Here is a 24,764-nt window from a genome sequence, read left to right on the forward strand (position 1 = left end):
GAGAGAGAGAGAGAGAGAGAGAGGAGAGAGGGGAGATAATTTCTAGCCAGACAATTCAGTCAGAATTAATCAGGAGAGTACTGGCTACTTACGATGTTCTCTAAACTGGTAATAATTCCAGAATGACTTAGCATTGCTGGCCGTGTCGTGCATAGGCATACTTCTTACCTTGAGGTCTTAGTGATGAAATAAAAACACCAACAGTATGAAGTCTTCCTTAGAGAAAACAACGCAGTGACCTCTGGTATCAGCTCAATCACGGTTCAAGCCAGCATTCTTGGGTTTCTTCCTGGTAGCTCCTCCAGCAGACTGTGCCTAAGCAAAGTCCCAGAACTTAGGCTGAAGTTAGAGATGCCATCCTTGGTCCAGAGAGAGTGCAGTCTCTCTGCAGGACAGGCATACTCCAGGAGTTCCCAGTGATGTGTGGCTGGTGGTCTCTTTTAGGTTTCCCGGGGCCTCAGTGCCAGCACCGTGGACCTTTCTTCAAGCAGCTGACATTCAACTTCCTCTTCCAGTCTGCTGGGTCCCCACAGCCCTTACCGCATTCCCCATGGCTCCCGTCTCTTCCCAAACTCAATAGGATGGTGAAGAGGGAACGGGTTAAGTGGAGGATTGCTGCTTCTAGGGTCTAGGCTCCTTCCCTGGAAACTCCCCTCCGGAAGGGCCCCCAGGGTAGTGTGCTGTCTCCCTTGGAGTCCTCTAGTGTAGCTGACTGAGGCTCCCAAGGTGGGGAAAGTGGGTCTGCACCTCAGGGATGCGCCTGCTGCTGGCTCTTCTGTCTTTGGGGCTGGCCAGCTGAGCTGCCTTGCCCTGGCCTTTTTCATCCTCTGCCACCTCACTTCAGGTCCACGTATTTCACTATGTTTCTTTAATAAATGAATCAGGTAACATTTTGTGTTTTGAGTCTTGATTGAAGACTGTTAGGGCCATTCCCAGAAGGATGAGGGCAGTGGTGGGTGTGCAGGACTGTTGAATCCTTGGCTTCCTCGGTTCCCTCCGTGTTCGTACCCTCTTTAGCAGGGCCTGGAGGAAGGCATCTGGGGGATGGGAAGGAGGCGCACAGAAGAAGGTGCTGTGGACTGGGTTGTCAGGGACATGTGGTGGCCATGTGGTAGGACCCTGGAGTCCTGGCGCCACTTCTCCTGCCTGTGAGGCCCTCTGTGTCTTCCTTCCCTCCTCCCAGCTGCTGGGGGGAAGGGAGGTCTAAGCAGGCCTGGGGGGCCCTCCAGAGCCAGAAGGGGGACAAGGCGCTATCCATCCTCTCTTGCATATCCTGGAGGCCTGTCAGCAGCTGGGGCCCATCTTCTAAAGCTTGACTTCTTCTGACCCGCCTCCCACACCCCTTGCTGCTTTCACAACAAAGAAAGAATGTGGGGGTGGTGGCGCTGGGGGTGGAGGGTGCCTGCAACAAGGGCTGCGTTGGGCCTCCCCACAGCTGGAGATTCAGCCATGCCCTGACACAGCCCAGACTGCGTGGAGATGGACTTGGGATGAATGTCTGTTTAATAGCTTTCACTGGCTTCCAGAGCCCAGTGTTTCTACCTTGGGTTCAGATTTGTCCAGTGTCAGAGCTCTCCAGTCACGCACGCCCCTCCCCCTCTCTGGCTACATCTGTTCTGTAGGGCACCACAGCTGTGCCCTCCCCATCTCCTGAGACACCCTGGCTATGTCCTCCCTTGCCTTCTTCTGAGACACCCTGCTGGTCTGTCTCTCGCAGCACTTTGGATTGCTTAACTCCACCAACTTGGAGAATACTGGGCAGACGATTGCTCCAGATCTCCAGGTAGGTTCAGAGAGACCATTTCTCCTAAGGGGCCCACGGAGTCCGGAGAGTCCCTCTGGTTCTCTTGAGTCCCCGTGGCTAGATGAGGCGGTGGGGACCACACTCAAGTCTCCAGCATTCCCCCGAGACTCGCACTGTCTCCCGTCCCCCCCACCCCACCCCATCCCTCTCCGGATCCTTCCCTCAACTGCCAGCTCCTCCCCTCGACGGCGGGGAAGGGGGCGTCAGGGGGCGGGGCGCCGTGCAGGCGGAGGGGAGGGGGCGTCGGGGGCGTGGCTTGGCGGCGGCGGCGGCGCGCTCGAGGGCTTGGATGTACGGGGCGCGCGCGGCTCCCGCTCCGGACGCCTCGGGCTCGGGCTGCAGCTGCTGCGGCGGCCCCCGCGCTCCGCTCGGCGCGCCCGCTCGCCCTGTGTCTTGTACCTCGCTGCTCGTCTGCAGCCCGCCAGGATGGGAGCCCGCCCGCTGCTTCTGCTCAGAGCCCTGCTTCTGCCACTGCTGGCCGGTGAGTCCCCCGAGAACCGGAGGGTTGGGGGGGGGTGTTCCGAGCTGGGCTTTGAGAAGCGCGGGAGTCCCGGGGGCTGGAAGGGCCTTGGAGAGGTGGGTTGGGCGGTTGGGGAAGTAGGGAGGCTCGCTGGGGGCTCGAGGCCCCGGGGTTGGCGACGCCCCCTACGCGGTGGCGACCCGGTGCACTGGGGCGCGGGGACCCGTCTGTTGCGAGTTCTCCCCGCCCGACCCGAGAGTTTGCTCGAGCGTTGCCCGGAGTCGCCGGCTCCCAAGCTCTGCTGAGAGCTCCTTTTTGGAGGAGCAGCGTCCTCCCATCCCGTGAGAGGGTGCGGACACCCGGGAATGCCTCGGGCCTTGGAGCCCAGGTGAGGGGGACCGGCCTAGCTCCCGATCCCGACCGAGCTGACATGGGGCGCGCCTGGCGCGGAGCTTTGTTACCTATGCCGGCCCGACGCGCCCGGGTCCCTCCCTGCAAGTTCCGGGGCAAAGCTGGAACCCCAGATGGCCCTGCGGGTGAGGGCAGGTTAGACTGAGAGGTGCCTCATCCCCTCCTCCAACTAGGCCGGAGCCTTGAGCCCACTCGGTGCCAGGGTCGTATCCCAGGAGTGGAGGGTCCCAGGCTGTAATGGTGACTAATGAGTGAAGGCCGCTGCCAAAATCGGGCACCGCCGGCTTGCCAAGGTGCGGACGGGCTTTGCTCTGCTGTTTCCTGGATTTCCATCCTGTCTGTGTTCTCGGAGGAAAGGCTTATCTCTCGTCCTGAGAGCAGCAAGGCAAAAAAAAAAAAAAAAAAAAAAGAGAGAGAGAGCTCAACTATGGCTTTTCATGGAGGGCCTTTCTACTTTGGTGAGGGTGTGGCCCCCCATCTCCAGGGCAAACAAGGGGCACCCTGTCCAGCAGACTTTTATTTCCTGGCTGATCACACCTGAGAGTCAGTCACAACTAAGGTGTTGTAAGTGACTTCACCGGAAATCGCCAAGCTACCCAGATGCCCAGTCTGCTGGTCCCAATCAACAAGAACCAAATGACTCCCCCTTTCCTTCCAAGACAAAACTACCAGTGGTGGTCTGCGGAAACAGCTCTCTTTGGGGAGACATTCTGCCTCAGGGGACTGGGGACTGTCTTAGCCCTTAACCTAAAAAGAACTTACTTAACCGTTCCTTTAAAGAGTTCTAGCCAGGAGGTCAGGGGCAGGGGATTGTCTGCTGTCATCTTCCTGACCAGCTGTTGAGGGTTTAGGGGCCAGAGAATGAAAGTCTCTCCCATCCCCAGTTATAAAGAAAAAAAGAGAGGTGGGCATAGCCTAATAGAACCAGACCTGGGAATTCCTAAGCTGGTGTTTCTGGAGTTGCCCCCAGTTCCTTATGTGTGTGGTAGTGATTGCTCATGGCAAAGTCCCACATCTGCTCCCAGAGGAAGTATGTAAGTTTTTTTTTTTTTTTCTTTTAACACAGCCAGGATGAGAGCCCAACCATATGGGCAGGCAGCCCCAGCTCACAGGCCTCCTGCGCTGGCTGGTGGCTTTTGGTGTGTGTGACTCTACTGGATGTAGCTGTGTATGGTGCTGCGGTTTAGCTTTCTGAAGTCAAAGGCAAGTTCTGCTGGAGATGGCCTTTGCTCAACAACACTAAATTGCCAGTTTCTTCTCGAGGACTCTGATGTTCAAGATGTGAACCCTAGTGGTGGGTGTCCTGGGGAGGGGATGTGTGTGTGTGTGGGGGGGTTGGATAGGAGGGAGTTGGGGGTATCTCCACAAAGAAACATTTTAATGAGAGCCTTAAATCAGTTCCACCAAATGTGCCTTGGTGTGAAACCTATCCGTGTGTTGTAAACAGTTTCAGCGGAGGCGCCTGCTCTTCTGCTGAGATCCGGGGACTCTACCCACCCCAGATGCATGTCTTCAGGGGACAAGGCGGTTTTAATAGATCACTACACTTGTCCCCATCTTGTTGTTTAACTGTGTCATTAACTGAAGCTGTAGGGAGACCTCACTGTTAACTCGGCTAGGGCTAGGGACCTAGCCTGGCCGGGTTTGTGGATTAAACCATTTTTGAAGTTTGGGTAATTATGCTGTAAATACTTTCCAAACCTTGAGATCCCTAGTGTGATAAATATGGTGGAGGAGGAAGAGAAGGCTTAAAGTCTGTAACCCAGACCCTCCACCCCCACTCCCTGTTAGACAGGGTCTTATTACGTGCTCCCAGGCTGGCCCTAGATTCATTACGAAGCCCTCCCTGGCCTAGAACTCGTAATTCTCCTGCCTCAGCCTCCAGAGAGCTGGGGTTAGAGGATAGTAGGACCATACCTGGCCCAAACCTGGGATTTTTGTTCTTGTTGTTAAATTATTTGTTTTACACTTCTTTGTGTGCTCAAGTTTGAGTGAGTGAATCCAGGCATGTGCCACAGTGCCGTTGTAGAGATCAGAAGACAACTGACTGACTGGACTGCCTTCTCTCCTTCTCTTGTGTTCGTCCCAGGGATATTAATCAGGTTGTCATACTTGGTGGCAGGTGCCTTTACCTGCTGAGCCGTCTTAGAACTGGCTCTTGGTCATGTGTGGTTTCTCCCTGCTCCTGTTTCCCATCCTGGTCCTCAGGTGTCTAGGCTTTGACATCTCTGTGGAAACTGAATCCTCGGTTTCTGGATACGCCGTAGTGAGGGTTGGATTCCCCAGCACCCCGCAGCAGCCTGTAATTCAGATGTGGTACTTGCTTTATCAGTGGTGACTTTATCAGAGGGAGGGCACCATTCACAGAGAGTGTGGTCAGAACAGCTCAGGCTATGGCCCTGTGGTTTAGGCAAATTTCTATTTATTTATTTATTTATTTATTTATTTATTTATTTATTTGAGACGAGGGTTTCTTTGTGTTGCCCTGGGTGTCTTAGAATTTGCTCTGTAGATCCCAGGCTGGTCTCAAACTCAGAGATCCTCTTCCCTCTGCCTCCCGAGTGCTGGGATAAAACGTGTGTGCCACTATCACCCAGTCCAATACACCTTTCCAGCTTTATAATAATTTTCAACAATAAATACATCTCACCTTCTGGAAAGCTCTGTTTTAGCTAGCTGATCAGTTTGCTGTCTCCTAAAACATATGTGTGTTTCTCTAGTCTGTGGCATGTAGTTTCCTAGTGTGTGACTTGCCTCTACTCATCTTTCTTCTCTTCTGCCTGGGCCCAATCTACGTCTTCCTGGAACATGCAGCCTGAGAATGAATCAATATCCCTGTCTGTCTGTCTGTCCGTCCGTCTGTCCGTCCGTCCATCCATCCATCCATCCATCCATCCATCCATCCATCCATGTTCTCAAAGTAGCCTATACTAGCCTGACCTTGCTGTGTAGTCAAGCATGGCTTTGAACTTCTGATCTTCCTGCCGGGACTTCCCTAGTGCCACAATTATAGGTGTGTCTGTTTTATGCAGTACTGGGGTTCAAATCTAAGGCTCCAGCCGGGCGGTGGTGGCGCACGCCTTTAATCCCAGCACTTGGGAGGCAGAGGCAGGTGGATTTCTGAGTTTGAGAGTTCGAGGCTAACCTGGTCTACAGAGTGAGTTCCAGGACAGCCAGGGCTACACAGAGAAACCCTGTCTCGAAAAACCAAACCAAAAAAAAAAAAAAAAAAATCTAAGGCTCCCAGCATACTTGACAAGCAGTCTACTAACGGAGCTAGCTACCGTGGACTCTCACTCCTAGTTTGCCTTCTGTATTTTTGTCCCTGTTGAATTTCTCCTGTAGAATTGCGTTAGCACGGAACCTTGTTTAGAGTGGGTCCTTACAGCTAGGTCAATTAGAAAAAGTCAGGAGAAGGTAACTCAGGTAGTGAAGTCCGGCCTTTCCGTTTCATCCTGGGTGTCCTGTGATGCAGTGGGGTGGGGGTTGGGGGGTGCGCTGTCTGTGTGACTAGTCCAGCTTCTCTGGGGTTGCATCGATTGGTATTCCTCTGGTGACCTGCACCATCATGGTGGAATCAGGGGCCAGACACTCTCTCTGTTCCCTGGCAGGCTTTTCTGATTTCTGATGTGGTGTGTCTGGCCTCCTAGAGTTCTGGGCACAGACAGCTGCCTCTGCCTTGGGAGCTCTCTTGCCCCAAGAGGCTATAGATGAACTTATGCAGAGAATGCGTGTGGACCTAGACATTCTGTAGCTGGACCACTCAGAGCCCTATACGAGTGACATTAGCATTTCTGAGCGAGCAAGTCAGAATCACAAACTGGTTTTTTTTGGAGTCCAGATTGACTTCAAACTCATGATCCTCTTTTCCAAACCCCTCAAGTGCTGGGAGTACAGTCCTGGGAGAGCATGCCCTGCTGTGATGGCTCCCAGATTGCCACAGGTCTTGTGAGGACATTCTGCCATGTGTGATAGAAACTTAAAAACAGTCCTTTCTTGTTGCGATTGGGTCAGTGGGCCGAGACTTGGTGTAGGAGATGAAGATATTGCGAGGATTCATACATTATTGCTTTACTATTTATTTATTGCGTGTGTGGATGAATTTGTGGAGGTCAGAGGGTAATTTTGGGGCGTTGGTTCTCTTTCATGTGGCCCCAGGGTCGAGACCTCAGGTCATCTGGATTGGTGGTAGGTGTCTTTACCCATTGGACCGTCTTTGATGCTCCTGATAATGTAAATTTAAAGGTTATGGTGTTTTGGGTTTGATTTGAATTTATTTTGTTCAGAAACTTGCCTGGTGATGTTTGCAAACTCTGGGAGATGCGTAACATTAAATAATGTGAGTTTTAGCTCTTTTTAGAATCATTGCTTTTCCTGGAGGAATTGATTTTTTTATTTTTATTTTATTTTTATTTTTTTAAAATCAAAGAAATCTGCTGAAGGGCAACTTTTCAGGACCCGTTTGGTCTCTAGAGGGAGGCTTTGCTCCTCCGGCTTCCACAGCTGTTGTGTTGTTAGGGCTCCAGCTCTCATATTGGGGCTTAGGGGATTGCACGAGTTTGTATTTAAGCCAGCACAGCTTCCGTGAGCCTCAGCCGGGATGGAGGCTGGCTGGTTAGAACTCTTATACCCGAGCCAAGAGCAGTTTAGGGCCAGGGACTCCGGCTTTGGTGTTTTCCTGATGGGAGAAAGGGGGTTAAGCCAGGTTGGGTATCCTTGCTTGGCCTGTGTCCCTCAACTCCCTCTGCTTTCCCTAACCTCAGTAGCCGCCCCTCTGCTGCTGTGCCCAGGCACACTGCCTCTGGCTAGAGCCATGTGGCTGGCTCATAGGCTGGGCTGCGGTTGCTGGTTCAGGCCCTCACTTGCCCCAGAGGTGCTGCCCACCCTGCTCCTCCGTTCTTCTCTGGCACCCATCTGCTTAGCAGGGAAGCCCTACCATTATGGCCTACTGGGTTAGCCTTCTGTCCCGGGGTTCTCTAAGTTCACTGCCAAGTGCGCAGTCGCCCCTGCCGAGCCCCCTGGCGCTTCGGTGGAGCTGGCGCTGCTGCTGTCACCACAGCTAATCAGTGGTTTGAGGAAGCCCTCTGAACGTGTCACTTTTTCCATTCTCTCTTCTCTGTGCTTAGGCCATTTCCTTCCTAGGAATGCCATACGAGCAGCACCGGGGCAGGAAGGGCCCTCCATAGGGTGAAGGGCCCTCCATAGGCCTATGACGGCCCCTTCCCCCCGGCTTGCCACACTCCTGTCTTTCTGCTTGCCTTAACTGAGGCATGCCTTGAGCAGAAGGCACAGGGGAGTGTCCTACAGGAGAGCCCTTGCTCATCCTCTCACACACTTAGGCCAGGAGTTAGCAGGGTATTGGTATGTGTGGCCTTGCTTATAAGCATGCAAGGGACTGGGAACAGAGTCCCAGATTGTGAGGAAGGCAGAGGCAAGATGGCACTCAAGAACATTTGGTGGAGAGTAAAGCTAGAATAGGGGAAACGGGTAACTCAAGGTTATTCATTTAAATTTGAGTTTCCTGGGCTTTAGTTCAGACCTGTCAGTCAGAATCATGAGGGAGGGACAGGAAAGGCTTTCTCCCGTGCCCTTTATTAAATTATATTGTAAATTTTGAATAGCCTTCTGCCGATTTCCAAAGGAAATTGCACTTATAAAGAGCTTGTTAGAAAACTCTTAAATTGAGTAGCAGGAAGGATTCTTTTGTGTATTTTGCTTTACTTCTGAGACAGGGTATTGCTAATAGGTCAGGCAAGCCTCAAGCTTGCTAAGTAGCTCAGGCTAGCCTCAAACTCAGCTTTCGTTCTGAGTGTTGGGATTATAGGCATGTACCATGATGCGTGGCTGGGAAAGAAGGTCTGTCAGTCTGAAATGGAGGTGTGGTGACAAGAAAGAGGGGCCTGGGCAGCCGTTCACAGTGTCTTAGTGTCTTCTAAGGTGGAGGTATCTTAGGACCGGAGCTAGGAAGGAGACAAGATGGAGAGGTGTGTATCCCATGGAGTGTAACAAAAGACGTCATTTGGTTAAGTGCTAACCAGAATAGAAGAACATTCCAGAAACTATGGGACAGTAAGACCAAGATGTAGCAGGTGCGGATAGAGTGGGAGGTCTTTGGAGAGGAGAGGAGAGAGGAAGGAGCTAAGGAGATACAGGCAGCAAGCAGTCACTGACTTTGACAGTGGATGGCTCTGGAGACTTGGGTGGTTCTTTGCCACTGTTCCCCAGCATCCGTGTGTGGTGAGATGAGGGAAGGCTTCCTTGCTGGCTGGAGTGTATTCCCATGGTCTAGCCCTCCACCCTTGCTCACAGACACAGTGTCCATGAACTGCTTACATTAACCTTTCAGAGCCACAGCTTTCTTATCTGTATGATGCTAGTGCTTCAGCCCCTGTTAATCCACCCATCCTTGAGCCATGGAAAGGGCTAGTGTCTGGAAGCAGCTTGCAGGTAATCCTGAGGGATTTCCCCAGAGATGGTTGGGTGTCAGCCTTTCCTGACTATTTGGGGTTAGTTTCCACGTTTGTCTGTTTTTGAGGTACTGGGGATGAAACTCGGGTGAGTGCTAGGCAGATGCTCAGGAGGGGTCTCCACTGGGCTGCACCTCAGTCCCAAAGCATGGATTTTTCTAAACAGGTCTCAACATTGCAACTGCAGTTTAGAAAGTGTGGTACAGCTACTAAGCATTTTCTGGTGGGAAACTCCTCTCCGACCCCTCTAGCCTAGAAGGGATCCTAAGGGTCCGTTACTGCTCCAGGGGCACCATGGCTCTCAGCTTATGGATTGTTTTGGAGTTGGTTTTCTGGCTTCTTGCAGCCTAGGCAGATGCTTAGAGTACCCAGAGGAAGGGCTTCCATCATCACGTGTGCTGTGTGGCTTTCCCCAGTCAGCGGCTCTGTGTAACAAGTGGGAACCTCTGTCACCACCACAAGGAGGTGGGAGGCACTTTGTGGCCAGGGATGAAGGCCTCAAGTAAGAGTGAAACTAGTTTGCATGGCCTCTCCTTCAGGGGACATACTGGCTCTTTTGTGTCCCCTTCTTGGGAGTACGGGTGGAGGTGAAGCAGAGAGGAGGATGCTTGTCTGTTTGGGGACTGCTGAGGTGTCCCAGCAGCCAGCTTCAATAGTGCCTCTGTGTACATTAGGAATGGCCGGGATAGTAGCTCAGTGGAAGGGCACTCGCCTGTCATACACAGGGCCCTGGGTTCAATTCCCAGCACTATAAAAAAGATAGATAGATAGATAGATAGACAGACAGACAGACAGGGCTGAAGAGAGTGCTCATTGGTTTTAGAGCACTGTATGCTCTCCCAAAGGACCTGGGTTCAATTCCTGGCAACCACATGACAGCTCACAACTGTCTGTAACTCTAGTTCTAGGAGGAATCTGACACCCTCACAGACATACATGCAGGCAGCACACATAAAATAATAAATCATTTTTTTTTAAATAAAAGGAATTGGGGCCGGGCGGTGGTGGCGTACGCCTTTAATCCCAGCACTTGGGAGGCAGAGGCAGTCGGATTTCTGAGTTTGAGGCCAGCCTGGTCTACAGAGTGAGTTCCAGGACAGCCAGGGCTACACAGGGAAACCCTGTCTCAAAAAAACAAAAACAAACAAACAAACAAAAAAAATTTTGGAATCCTTTCTTCCAAGTGAGCATAACACTGTAGGAGATCTCTGGATTCTGGCTGTTTACAATGTCTGCCATTAACGCCCTGTCCGGGTGTCATGAGAAGGGTACAATCCAGAGCTATTCATGGCTGTGCAGTTGAAGTGAATTTGGAATCAGCAGCCCTTGGTCTTTCATCTGATGAATAAGATGATTTTAGTGACCCATATGCAGATCTGTCAAAGGAGCCCTCTTCATGGTGGTGAAGTGGGGTACTGCCGCTCAGCTGGTACTGTATCGTACCTACCACATGCCGTGTCTGTCTGGAGCTGCCGAGGTCTTAGATTATGGGCTCCTCTCCTGCCAGAAGATTTTGCCGTCTGGCAGATGCAATCTTCTAGCTTCCTGTGATAATGGCACGGAAGGTTGGCTGAGTCTGGAGAAGAAGCTGCTTGGAGATTTACCTCACATTCCATTCTTTGGCTTCCGGCTTTCCTTGCTCTCCCTGGGGACAGGCAATGAACTTCCTGAAGCAAAGGGACCTGTGAGAAGGCCAGTGCCTTAGTCAGTTTTAAACCCTTGGGCTTTGAAGGTTCCAAGTCAGGGGATCTTGGGAATACTCATGCCCTCTGAGCTGGAGAGACATGAGTTTGAGGAGATTTTCAACCAGAAGGAGTTGCTAGCTTTTTTTTTTTTTTTTTTTTGGAGACAGGGTTTCTCTGTGTAGCCCTGGCTGTCCTGGAACTCACTCTGTAGACCAGGCTGGCCTCAAACTCAGAAATCAGTCTGCCTCTGCCTCCCAAGTGCTGGGATTAAAGGCGTGTGCCACCACCGCCCGGCCACTAGTTTTTTAAAAAATACAGTATTTGTTTGATGTGTGTACACTCACGACGAGCACATGCTTGTGCCATGGTGTGAGGGAAAGGGCAACTGGCAGGGGTTGGTTCTCTCCTTCTGCAGTGTTGATGCGGGGTTGTCAGGCTTGGCTGCTGAGCCATCAACTCACGGCCTGGCTGTTGTTTGGAGACAGAGTCGTACGTAGCCCGCCCATTACCTTGAACTTCTGGTGCTCCTGCCCTCACCTCCCAAGTGCTGGCGTGGCTTGTTACCATGCCCAGGTGGGGAGAAAATTAAGAGCCTTTCTTGGACTAAGAAGATTTAGACCTGACCTGTCCCCTTTTTATCCAAAGTGGATCTTGAAGCCAAGAAAGGACCTGTAATAGCCCCAAAGGGCACTTGCTTTACCGAACTTCTTCACCCTTACTGACTCTGGGTCCACAAGGCTCGGTGGTAGGTCAGTCGGACAAGGGTTTTGGAGGAGTCAGTGAGTATGCACGTGACAGGCACACAAGGATGATGTGCACAGCACTGGAAAGCCAGTGACACAACAGCCTCTGTGGTAGTCTCCACTCAGTCCCTGGGTACAGTCACCGTCACGAGAAGTTATGAAATGAAGGATGTCGTCTGGGCAGAGGATTTTGCAGGCAATGTGAAAGAGCTCTATAAAAAAAAAAAAAAGGCAGCGTAGCTGGGCGGTGGTGGCGCACGCCTTTAATCCCAGCACTTGGGAGGCAGAGGCAGGCGGATTTCTGAGTTCGAGGCCAGCCTGGTCTACAGAGTGAGTTCCAGGACAGCCAGGGCTACACAGAGAAACCCTGTCTCGAAAAACCTTAAAAAAAAAAAAAAAAGGCAATGTAAAATGCAGTCAGAGAGTGGACTAAACTTCACTTTTTCTGAACAAATAACGGATGAGAAGATCCCTCCCTGGAGAGATCTCTTGGGATTGCCACCTCTCCTCTGCTTTGTATATTAAATGAAGTTAAGATTTTAGGTGGCCCATTCAGAGGGAGAGAGCTTACAGCCAGACATACTGTGTAGTGTACAGGTCTAGACCGCTTGCGTGGATTCCCACTTTTCAGCTTTGCTCATGAGTCCTTTCTCTGCTAATTGCTTTTGGAAGGTCAAGCTTGCAGGGCTTGGCTTGTAGGGTGCTGCCACCATTCCAGACCATGGGTACTTGTTAGGAGTACACCTTGAGCTAGGCTGGGTTGGGCCCTGTCGGTGATATGGATGGAAATCACTCATTCGGTGGGTCACTCATTCGGTGATTATAGTGTTCTGGGCCTGATGATGTTGGAGCCCTTTGACCTTCGTGAGAGTGGAGGCTGGACCAAAGCTGCTGACATTCTGGGAGATACAGGCTGTATGCCAAGAAGCTCCTTCCTCAGCTGACCCATTGACTTCTTGAGGACTCTGCTGAGGTTTGCCTCTGGAGTCTGAAATCTTAAGTTCCACCATGACGCATGTATTCTGTGTTGTAAAGCAGACCCTGGGGGTCTGAACCATTTACTGTCATCTCTCAGAAAAACAAAGCCGAGCTATCTCCCAGCCCAGGGAAGACAGGGAAGGTTCCTTCAGACCAAGGGTCCTTAGAGGTGACATTTGAGAGTCAAAGTCTATTCCCTGCCACCTGAAAACAAAGGCTATTTGGAACAAAGAACACCTTGTCTTGCGGTTTCAGGGGGTGGAACAAGAAAGGAAGTGCTAGGGGCCTTGTTCCAGCCATAAAGAGCCCTTCATTTTCCCAGTTTGGTTAATGTAAGAGATTAAACCAATCGTTAGACACAGCGATTTAAAGAAGATGCTTGCTGTAGAACAGCTTAGGGACGCCACCGCCGCCACCGTGATGTGAATCTCACCGCCACCCTGGGAGTCAGGAGTCACAGAGGTCCTGAAAGAACCTTCTCTCCCCCACTTTTTCCAAACAAGAGGCTTTTATCTAAGTAAACATCTAGCTCCGGTTTTTGCTGAGGTACTGAGGCTTCTCCCAGCCTCCCATGCCTGCCTTCTCTAACCTTCTTTGTCTCCAGGGCCCTTTGAAGATGGGCTGCTCTGTCTCCTGTCAGCAATTTGAGGCGAGTTTCTACTTGGGCCTTCCTACGAGATTTCCCTTTTCCAGGCTCTCCGGTGCTGCTGTGGGTGACCCAGGGGGCAGGGGAGCGTGGGCCCAGTCGAGCCTGGGCGAGGGTGGCACCCCTTTCTGCCATTCCCACTCTGCCCGGATCAAAGGAGCCTCCTCAGGGAGCAGGGAAGTACCTCACCCAATAGCCCCACCAGTGAGTAAACAGCCAGGGCCTCTCAAGCTTTTGAAGCGTGGTGCTTCAGGCCGGGAGGAATGCAGAACATTGCATTTTAGGGCTGGACTTAGGTTTCCACTGCTTTCGGTATTTGCAAATTTGAAACAAATGCCCTCATTTAGCAGCAGGCAGGCCGGGCAGTAAACGGGGCTGTTTCAGGGCGTTTATGGCGGTCACAGGTATTTGTGGAGAGAGGGACCCCAGCAGGTCTGGGGGAAGATAGAAGGTTTATGGTTAGGTGGGCTGGCCAAAGATCCTGGGCCAGGTCTCTGGTGGTGGGGTATCTTTAGGTGGGCTTGCCATAAAAAGTTTTGCAGTCTCCTGCCCCTCCAGGAAGTATCTGTCTGGCAGACAAAGGGGGTTGGAAGGGTGTTTATCCCTGGGGACTGATGCTTTGGGCCTCAGTCACTCTCCCTGAGCTGCCAGGGTATCAGGTTTCCAATGAACCCCTTCCTCCTCTCACTTGTAGGACTTGAAAGGATTGTTAAATGAGCTTTATATATAGTAAGTTGGCTGAGAAGTGCCCCCTCGCTTCCAGCCAGCTCTGCCGGGAGGCGCTAGCAAAACCTGTTTCCCTTTTGTTGTTGCTGGAAGTGGGATCTGTGAAGGTGCAGCTGAGAAAAGACCTCATTTTTTTTTTTTTTTTTAAATGGGCCAAACTAGTGTTGTTGGCCGCTGATGGGCAGCTCAACCGGGAGGGTCTGTGGGAGTGCCCGCCCACCTTCTAGCGCCCAGGAAACTTCAGAAATCTGTTTAGGAACTGAGCTCTGGCTCCGAGATTTCTTTTGATATTTATTTTTTTCTTTTTATATACCTGTGAGGAGGGAGAAGCAGAGTGGAGTTTGTGCTTGCCCCAACATGCGTACAGGTCAGACAGTAACTTTAAGGAGCCGGTTTTCTCCTTGTGCCGAGAGTTCAAGGGTTTGAATTCATGGCTTACACAGCAAGCATCTTTATGGGTTAAGCCGTTTGGTTGGCCTTTGCTCCATGATTTCTTTACTAATAGAACTGACAACCGGTTCCTCTTTTGTGTGGTAGAGATGGCCTTCCCAGTGCCATTAGAATTGGGAGAGAGAGTGCAGGCTCTGTCTCACGGTCTCTCTGTGCGCCTCTCACATTGCCACGTCTTTAAATGACGATATGACACAATCGGTTAGGTAGCATTTGGGTCACATTTTCCTTTAGTCCATTAAATAATGATCCACTTTAACAATCAATGGCACTTTTGAAACATAGGAAGGACATAGCAGCGTGTGATGTGATCTATTGAGGGCCGTAAAAGGGTTGTCACTGATGAGGGTGATGGATTTATGGGCCTGTTTATGTTCCCACCTTCTAGTGACTTTCAATAGAAGCTGTTTCCTCTAATCTGACAGGTAAGTATCAAGTGAGGCCAATATCTAAGCTCTGTGTGCGAGCAGATGAGACACTTTGAAGCTTTGGGAAAGCCAGGGGATGGGCCGTTTCCTAACCCAGCAAAGCTGGTCATTAAGGAAAGAATGAGCCTGTGGTTACAGAGTCTTCATGTCGAAAGCTGGGCTGTTCCTGTGGGACATTGGAGACTCGTTCCAGGAATGGATGTCTTGTGGGTGAATTAGCAAGACTGAGTAATTTGGTTTCAGAGGAGGACTCAGGGAAGGTCCAGGACTAACTGCAGGAAGTTCAGGACCTGGAGACCTGAATCGGGCAAGCAGGAGACACCCAGCCTTTGCTTCCTTTAGTGACACGCTTGTGTGGTGTTGATCCCGGTGGCAGCTGTCCATTCTGTTTTGTGCTGCCTAGATCTTTCGGATTGTGTCTTTCCTACTCTAGGAGACGCAAGTAGCCCCAGAGCCTGGGAAGTCTGCATACTGGGGTGGGGGTGGGGTCAAACCAGGATATTCATTGTGCATGTGAAACAAACACTGCCACTGTGCCATACCCTCAGCCCTCCTGGACACGCACGGGGTGGGCTTGTTGTTTTTATTTTCTTGGTGATACTGGGAGTCGAACCAAGAGCGTCTCATGCTTTACCACTGAGCTCAGTACCACTCCTCTTTTTTCCTTTTTCCTTTTTCTTTTTTTAAAAAGAGTTATTTATTTTTATGTATATGAGTACACTGTAGCTGTCTTCAGATACCAGAAGTGGGCATCAGATCCCATTACAGGTGATTGTGAGCCACCATATGGTTGCTGGGAATTGAACTCAGGACCTCTGGAAGAGCAGCCAGTGCTCTTAACCGCTGAGCCATCTCTCCAGTCCCCCCACCCCCCTTAGAAAGAAAAAAACTTCTTGAGACAGGCCTCAAAGTTACCTGGGTTGACCTTGAATTCACTCTTTGTCGAGGCAAGCCTTAATGTGTAATTCTCCTGCCTCAGTCTCCTGAGTATCTGGGGTCACAGACTTGTGCCACCAGGGCCCATTTCCTATTGAAATTCTTTTTTTTTTTTTTTTTTTTTTTTTTCCTATTGAAATTCTTAACCTTGGCTGAGTTCTGGTTCATGTGATGAAGGGACACACGTGCTATGGAGGATGAGAAGCAATCTTCTCTTTGTCAAGGCCAGAGCTTGTGGGGTCACTTCAGGAAAGCCTGGACACTCCACCGTGGAGGTGCTCCAGGATGCTCTTCCTGTCAGTCACAGAATTCTAATTCTGGGAAGGTGCACCTTGATAGGAAGAGGGTGATTAGTGGATCATCGGAAGGCAGGCATGCAACATGTTGTTCCAAGGCCCAGAAGATGGGCAGTGCACATGTATGGTCAGGTAGTACATAAGTGCAGAGACACTTGAATATCCTGCTCACCCCCTGCCTCTGCCTTACTCCTTTGAGACAGGTCTTTCCCTCAATCTGGCTTTTACTGTCTGCCTGCCTTCCTGCCTGCCTTCCTTCCTTCCTTCCTTCCTTCCTTCCTTCCTTCCTTCCTTCCCTCCTTCCTTCCTTCCTTTCTTATCGAGGCAGGCTGGTCAGCAAGTCCTAGTGATTCTCTCCTCTCATCCAGAGCTAGTGTTACAGGTATGCCCAGCTTTTAAAAAAACAAAAATCACAGTAGCTGGGCATGGGGTGCACATCTTTATTTCCAGCAGAAGCAGGCAGATCTTTGTGAGTTTCAGGCTGGCCTGGTTTACAAAGCAATTTGCAGGACAGCGAGGGCAGTTACCCAGAGAAACTCCATCCTGAAAAATCCAAAACCAACCAACCAACCAACCCACCCACAGATGCCAGGGCAGATCCCAGGTCTCATATGTGCACAGCACAGTTCTGGAGGGGGCTCTTCTCCAGCTGGCTCTCCAGACACTTAGGAGTGGTTTGAAGAATCTTGTGTTGTAGACGGTTCCCTTCGATCACGGGGAGGAACAGAGAGGTGATGTGTTCGGTGCTCTTCCCAGAAGGCTCGTGATGCCCTCGGAGCACTTCTCAAGTGTGGGAAGCCAGCAAGCTGCACTTGGTGGCACTGGCTTGTAACCCCAGCTCCACTGTAGGCTGAGACGGAAGGGCTGCAGATTCGAGGCACGCTGTGAGTGCCAGCATGGCGGGACCCTCACATGTGTGAGGTGCTGGTTTAGCTTCCCATAAACAAAACCCAAACAAGATCACCGGCATGCGGCGGGCCCTCAGCCTCCACAGGCATTGGCGCATAACCCCTCTGTGGATTTTCCAGCCTATTATAGTGATTGGCGTGGAGGGCTGTTGGGGTATAGTTCATTAGCAGAGTGCTTTCCAGGGCCCTGGGGTCAGTTACCAGCCCTGCACAGTCAAATCAACCAACCAGATCAGAGCAAAAAAGCTAAAAGTAAATACCATAAGTTTTGAATAAGACCTATGTAGTCTCCTGTGTTTTCAAAATCCTGTCTAGATTACTTCTACTATATAATACAGTGTAGACTTTTATTGAGACAGGATCTCTCTGTAGCCATGACTGTCCTGAAATTTTTTATGTAGACCAGACTGGCCTGACCTCACAGATATTTGCCTACGTCTTCTATCCCTAGTGCTGTGATTAAAGCATGTGTCACTATGCATGGCTTTCTCTGGCTCGGGCTTTCTGTCTGTCTCTCTCTGTGTTAATGTCCAGTAAAGAGGCATTAAAAAACTCCACCTGTGGCTGGAGATGTGGCTCAGCAGTTAAGAGCATTTGTTGCTCTTGCAGAGGACCCGGGTTCAGTTCCCAGCACCCACATGGAGCTTACAGCCACCAACAACTCCATCCCATGGAGGTCTTACACCCCCTTCTGACTTCAGTGTGTGCCAGGCATGCACATAGAGCACACATATTCACAGAAGCAAAACACAAATCCCTGGGAGGTGGATTGAATCAGCAAGTGCAGAAAACTAACACTGAAGGCCCTGTACTCTTTCATTAAAAAGATTTACTTGATTTTATATGTTTGAACTGTTTGCTTGGACTTGTGCACATACAGCAGGCAGGCCTGGAGCCTGAGGAGGCTTAGAGGGTGTGAGATCCCCTAGAACTGAAGTTACAGGCAACTGTGAGCTGCCTGCCGTGTGGGAGCTCGGAAGTGCACCCGGGTCTTCTGTAAGAGAGGCAAATGCTCTTAACCACTGGACAGTCTCTCCAGCTACCACCCACCCAGACAAGGTCACAGTGTCTCAGGCTGGTCTGGCTGGAGCTCGCAGTATAGCCAAGGATGGCCTTGAACCCGGATTTTTCTGCTCCTACCTCCCTAATTCTGGGATGACATTTTGTGCATCACCAGACCTGGTTTATACGGTGCTGGAGATGGAATCCAGAGCTTCGTGCATGCTAGGCAAGCCCTCTACCTGCTGAATCCCATCTGCAGCCCTGAAGTTCCTTTTACGTCTGACCACACCAGGCTGTGGGTCTTAAGTTGTCCTAAGCTTAACTAGTTGCCTGTTCTGGGTCTAGCGGCCTGATGCCTCCTTTGCACAGTGGCTAGGAAAGGCCTGGAGAACTTGGGTGGACCTCTGCAGATCTCCTGCCAGCTACTGGCATCATGGGTGAAGACAGGGGCAGCTAGATTCACGGTAGCTGCTCTGGGCCAGCCAATACCTCAGCCCCGGAGAGAGGTGTTGATCAGGCTGACGGGACAAGAAATCCCTCTGAGCCCAAGTTGGAAGTAAATTACTTCAGAGTTGCTCTTAAGACTCCTGACAAATTGCTTTCAGTTTCTGCTGCCAAAAGAGACCATTGGAAGCAAGGTGTAAATTGGGTTATTTACACTGTCTGTAGTTGTTTCCACGAAAGACCCAAGTGGGATTTTCAGGATCCTCGTGGCCGAGCTTTTGAGGTCCCTGGCATCTGCTGGGCTCTAGTGGGGGTGGGCATGACTCTGGGGATGTGCCCTTGAATACAGGGTGTGTGCTGGCCATACAGGTCTTTGAGGTGCCTGGGGCCAGCCCCTTTCTCTGATCAAAGAAATACCTTTTGTTCCCCCCCACCCCCATCTCTTTACACTCTCCTCTATCCTGGAGCAGAATCATAAAGAGACCGTCGTGAGGGTCTGCACCTGGTCCCAGGGAGGGCGGGAAGGTGGGAGGGCTTTTCCTGACTTCTGTTCCCTCTGTCCTGCTTGGGCAGTGGCTGCCTGGGCTAGCCTGAGCACATGAAGTTCTGTGGGACCGTCTGCCTGGGCTTTACCTTGCTGCAGGCAAGCCGCACAAAGCTGGATTTCACTGCAGGCTAAGAGTTTCTGTTGCTGTATCATTTGCATTTCGTTAAAAGTAGCGAGGGGTGATGGTATTTAAGGCAGCAGGACAGGTTTGCTGGAGCCTCGGATATTGTTGAAGTTGCTGCCGCGGAGCCTCATTAAGAATTCTCGGGGCCTTAGAGAGGGTGGGAGCCGCTCATTCAAGCTTACTTAACTTCTGACTGCCTTGGGCAGAGGCCAGCTCCTAAAATATGAAAAATGTTTGCCCAGCAGCCTCCAGAGTGTGGCCAGACTGCCCTGGCCAAAGAAAACATACCTTACAATTCATTATTTAGCCTTCTCCTTTGTGATTGCTACAAGTCCTTCCTCCCCTGGGACCTTACTGAGTTGGGGGGCACAGCATGAGGAGAAGACAGGAAGATTCCTACACACTTTTGAGGGGAAGTTAAGTCTACAGGGAGCACTGCCTGCACCCCTCTTTCTTGACTTCCTTCTCCAGTTTATTTCATGAGTTCCCTGCTGGCGGACTTGAGGGTGTTTTGAGGGTTTCCTAATTTACTTTATTTTATTACTATTTTTTTAAATGTGTATGGATGTTTTGCCTGCATGCATGTCTGTGCCATGTGTCTGGAGCTTGAGGATGCCAGGAGATGGCATCAGATCCCCTGGAACTGAGTTAGAGACAGTTGTAAGCCACAGTGTGGGTGCCGGGAATCAAAGAACAGCCAGTGGGCTTAACTCCTCAGTCTCCAGTGCACCACTGTGAACTTGCCCCAACTGTGCACAAGACTTGTGTGTGTGTGTGTGTACGGAGTGCAAGTGTGTGTGTGCAGTGTGAGTGCAAGTGTGTGCGCACGTGTGAGGGCACCTGGAGGTGTGTGTAGCTCTCATGCTTTTACTGGCTCCTGAATCAGTACTGTCCCAGTGGGTTCGTTCACATCACACAGGCTCTGTGTATGCAAACTGGAAAAAGAGAGAGGTCAAGTACGGGTCATTGCCAGGGAGCCCAGGTGCTTCATCACTTCCAAGCGTTCCCACCTCCGTTACTAATAATCAAGACGCCACAGCCAACATGAATTTGATGGTCTCCAAGAGTGTCCTTCAGTCCTCTTCAGTCCTACTTCCTGGATGTGGCTTGGCTCTTGCTGTGGTTTGAATATGCTTGGCCCATGGGGAGTGCCACTGTTAGGTGTGTGGCCTTGCTGGAGTGGGTGTGGCCTTGTTAGAGAGAGAGTGTGTCAGTCACCGTGTAGGCGGGCTTTGAGTACTTAAGCTCCACCCAGCACAGGAGAGAGCCTCCTCCTTGCTGTCTTCGGATCAGGATGTAGAACTCTCAGCTCCTCCAGCACCACGTCTGCCTGCACGCTGCCAAACCTTTCTCCATGATGATAATAGACTGAACCTCTGAGCCTGTAAGCTAGCACCAATTAAATGTTGTCCTTATAAGAGTTCTCTCGGTCATGGTGTCCGTTCACAGCAGTGAAACCCTAACTAAGACTGCCCCCGTCACTTCTTCTTTGGCATTCTGCTGGGAAAATGAAGTGAGTATTTAAAAAGAAGGGATGATGAGATGGTTCAGTGGACAAAGGGGCTTGCTGCCAAGGCTGAGACCTGGGTTTGATCTCCAGGACCCACATGGTGGAAGGCGAGAACCAATTGCTACACGTTGTCTTCTGGCCTCTGTACGTGGCCATGACACTCTTGCATTAGAACAGAAGGCTGAAAAGACGGCTCAGCAGAAGACATGTTGCTGTTCCAGGGGATCCAAGTTCGGTTCCCCTTGTGTCAGGGGCTCATGGCCATCTGTGATTCTGGCTCCAGGTGATCTGACACCCTCTTTTGGCTTCAGAGGGCACCTACACTTCCTTGCACAAAAATACACACACACAGACACACATGCTTAATTTAAGAAAGAAAGAAAGGAAAGGACTTTTTAGACAAGCACGATGGGACACATCTTTAATCCAAGCACTTGGGAGGCAGAGGAGGCAGGCAGATCTTTTTGAGTTCAAGGCCAGCCTGGTGAACATATCAAGTCCTAGGCTAGCCAGTGTTACATGATGAGACCCTGTTTCAAGAAGCACATTTTGTCCCTCCCTCAAAGATAGCAAGATAGGAACTTTGCAGACATCTCTGTAAACAGACAAGCAGGAAGCCAGCACATGTAGATGAAGCTGACCAACCGTGAAGAAATGTGGAGAGGACTGACTGGAGGAGAATGGCTGAGTGCACAGGGATTCTCACGCTGACACCCAGGATTCCCTTCTGACCTCCGCATGTACACAGTGGCATGCGCACACACACACACTTTTAAGAAGAGGTCTGGCAAGATGGCTCTGTGGTTAAGGCTCCTCTGGCTAAGCCCAACAACCCAGGTCCAAGCCCTGGGACCTCATGGTGTAGGCAGAGAACTCACTCCCTAGCATGGTCTCTGGCCTCCTCGAATGCACACATGTGTGCACACACACAGACATGGATACACATAATAAAAAAGAATTTAAAAAGAACCGTCTTGGCTGGGCGGTGGTGGTGCACGCCTTTAATCCCAGCACTTGGGAGGCAGAGGCAGGCGGATCTCTGAGTTTGAGAGTTCGAGGCTAGCCTGGTCTACAGAGTGAGTTCCAGGACAGCCAGGGCTACACAGAGGAACCCTGTCTTGAAAAACCAAAAAAAAAAAAAAAGAACTGTCTTCAGGAACTGTTAGAATGGATGAGTAGATTAGTTACTATTTTTTTTTTTTTGGTTTTTTTTCGAGACAGGGTTTCTCTGTGTAGCCCTGGCTGTCCTGGAACTCACTCTGTAGACCAGGCTGGCCTCGAACTCTCGAACTCAGAGATCCACCTGCCTCTGCCTCCCAAGTGCTGGGATTAAAGGCGTGCGCCACCACCGCCCGGCAGATTAGTTACTATTAAAAACAAGTTAGAAGGCAGTGAGTTTTAAAAATCACTCCAAACTTTTTCTGTCAAGTGTCTTTGAAGGAAAACGTTTGCACAAGTGTTGGGTCTCTTCTGCTTTATGGACAGGCGTAGAGCCAGGGAGCAGGGGCATGGTGTCCTGTGTGCATCCCAGAAGTGACAGAACATTGTCCCCAAATGTTGTTTGGCAGCACGGAAAAGAAACCAAACCTGATGTCAGAAATTGACAGATGAACTCTGCATTAAAGGCTGATGTACCACAGACAAGGTCATAGTCCAGAAAATTGTGGATGTTTTCATTTCATAAAGCCACACAGTTCTCTAAGGAGGCAAAAATAGTACTAAATAAAATTAGAATCCACTCCTGGTTTTTGGGGGAAAACATCCCAAATCTAGGTAAACTTTAATCTTGTGAAGTAGAAGCCAACCTAGTTTATGGAATGTTTTCTAGTCCAGCCAGGGATACATAGTAAAACCCTGTCTCAAAACGATGCCGACTACGACAAGGGTATTGTTGTTCTTTACGGATGTTACTATTTTTTAGTGTGACAAACTCAGTTTAAGAACTGAAAAACACTCCAGTCTTATTAAAATTTATTGAGTTATCCAAATATAAGATCTGTATAAATTCCAGGGGTTTAATAGGGATATAACAATAGTGATAGCACATTTAGTATGCAGGAACCAGAAGCTCAAGCATCAAAACATACCCAGCCCCCCCACTCCCCCCATCCAGCGCACACACACACACACACACACACACACACACACACACCAACTCCTAACCAGCCGTCAGAGGATCTGGTGAGTCTAGAAGATGCAGCAGGGGCCAGCTGAGGCTCGCCATGAGGACACTTGAGTGGAGTGTATACCCTCAGCCCAGCACACTGGAAATAACTACCCATGATTCCCTGTGTATCCATCATGGCTGTGCTGAGAAATGGGGCCACGTGGTGACAAGTCTGTGGAAGTCTGTCTCACGCTCTTCCCTCAGGGTTTGAAGCCGTCTGAGAGGGTGTGAGGTGGGGATGGGGCTGACGTGGGACTAGACTGATGGAGATCTTAGGACGTGGTTCAGTCAGCGGTGATCAAGGCAAGACTGAGCAGTAAGGCTTAACCTGAAGGGGACAGGTTTCTTCCAGCCATCCTTGAATTAGATAAACTTAGCCCTTGTCATAGCTGTGGTGAAGTATTGCACTGTTTGCCTGTGTGAGAATGTATGGGGGTCACTTGTAAAAATATGCGCTGGGCGCTGAAGAGATGGCTCAGCGGTTAAGAACACTTAAGCATTTGCAGAGGACCTGGATCCGGTTCCCAGTTCCCAGCGTAGCTCCATTCCAAGAGATCCAAAGCATTCTCCTGACCTTCGGGGGCGCCGTGCACATAGGTGCACAGATAGACACTAATATACATAAGATAGAAAAATAAATCTAAAAATAAAACTTATTAAATATGTACTGACTGCAGCCAGGCAGGACCTGGCCACTCCCCAAGTTGTGGGAGGAAAGTCAGACCTGTTCCGGCCTGTCCCAGGGGCTTGTGGAGGGGGTGGTGAAGTTCTTTGGTAATTCTCCCTACTTGGAATGAGGGAGCTCGGAAAGGTTTGACCTTTGTTGGTTCTAGACACCTTGGGTGAGGCTGAGGTCGGGGGACACAGCAAGCTGTCCTGCCTTTCCTGGTCACACTCTTTCTCAAGTAGAAGAGCCTTCCAGAGTTCCACAGCAATCTCTCTGAGAGATCAAAATAGGATCCTGTTGGAGTGTAGTTGGCAGCTTTGAGCCAAGGGAGGAAGCAGACTCCCTGCTTTCCAGGCCGGACCCTGCTGTTTGTACTCCATCTTCAGAGAAGCTGTGTGAAGGCTGAGGAGAGAAGTCAGAATGGTGTCCTGTTCACCATTGTGTGTGCCAGCATGAGAACAGTGCCCTGCTGCTGGCGGGGCCTGTGCCCCAGCAGAGCCCGCATGCCCGCCCAGCAGAGTGTGTTGATACATGCCCGTAGCCCAGCGGACAGGAAGCTGGGGTGGAGTGCCCACAGCTCGAGCCCAACCCACTTTCTTTTGCTTTATTTCTGAGATACACTTCCAGCCCCCAACACAGTATTTCTTCCTAACCCTGGTACCTGTGAATGCGATTTAGTTTAGAATTAACTTGGCATTTGCTGAGGTGGGGCAGCTCATCTTCGGTGGTGGCCGTTCTGAGACGGCCTTGGAGATTGTAGAACAGGTATGGTATTGGCCAGGACTCAGGACTTCCATGGCGGAGCCTGCCGCTCTCCTCATGACAGAGAGTTTAGCTTTTTCGTGGCAGTTTGGAAAGGCGGACTTGTGTGGTGGTGATTTGTTTTTTAACTGGGGGACACCCAGAGCAAGGTACATCTTGCTGGCTTCGCCTCCTAGCCCCACAGCAATATGGCCGTGGCCTCTCAGAGCCTTCTGCTCTTACCTGGTCTCTGGTATTCATTCATTCACTCACTCACTCACTCATTCATTTTTGGTTTTTCAAGACAGGGTTTCTTTGTGTAGCTCAGGCTGTCCTGGAACTCACACTGTAGACCAGGCTGGCCTTGAGGCTCTGTTTGAACAGAGCCTACTTTTGCCTCCTGAGTGCTGGGATTAAAGGCGTGCGCCACCACCGTCCAGCGGTCTCTGGCTTTTATTTTATGTTTGTTGTTCTGTGCTGGGGCTTGCACCTCAGCAGAACCTGGCGTGTGCTAATGACATCTACAACTGAGTTCCATCTCTCTCCCTCCTGCTTCTAGGTTCCCCCTTACCCCCATCTGATATCCCTTCCATCTGACTTAGAGGCTTCTCTTAAGAATTCTCT

General features: G+C 50.7%; 2 protein-coding genes across 4 annotated transcripts in view; both read left to right on the forward strand.

Annotated features, from left to right (window-relative positions):
• Window positions 1-893, forward strand: part of Klc4 (kinesin light chain 4) — a 14,747-nt gene extending 13,854 nt beyond the window's left edge. For all 3 annotated transcript variants that reach the window (XM_028766587.1, XM_028766586.1, XM_028766588.1), the window contains exon 16: window positions 445-893. In XM_028766587.1, coding sequence (XP_028622420.1) covers window positions 445-495 — 51 coding nt within the window. In that variant the 3' untranslated portion in view covers window positions 496-893. The remainder of the gene's footprint in view (window positions 1-444) is intronic.
• Window positions 894-2,054: 1,161 nt separating this feature from the next.
• Ptk7 (protein tyrosine kinase 7 (inactive)) overlaps window positions 2,055-24,764 on the forward strand; it is a 67,985-nt gene continuing 45,275 nt past the window's right edge. Inside the window, exon 1 of the mRNA XM_028766568.1 lies at window positions 2,055-2,285. Coding sequence (XP_028622401.1) covers window positions 2,231-2,285 — 55 coding nt within the window. The 5' untranslated portion in view covers window positions 2,055-2,230. The remainder of the gene's footprint in view (window positions 2,286-24,764) is intronic.

Source organism: Grammomys surdaster, unplaced genomic scaffold, assembly GCF_004785775.1.
Source record: "Grammomys surdaster isolate TR1022 unplaced genomic scaffold, NIH_TR_1.0 169, whole genome shotgun sequence".
Taxonomy (NCBI): Eukaryota; Metazoa; Chordata; class Mammalia; order Rodentia; family Muridae; genus Grammomys; species Grammomys surdaster.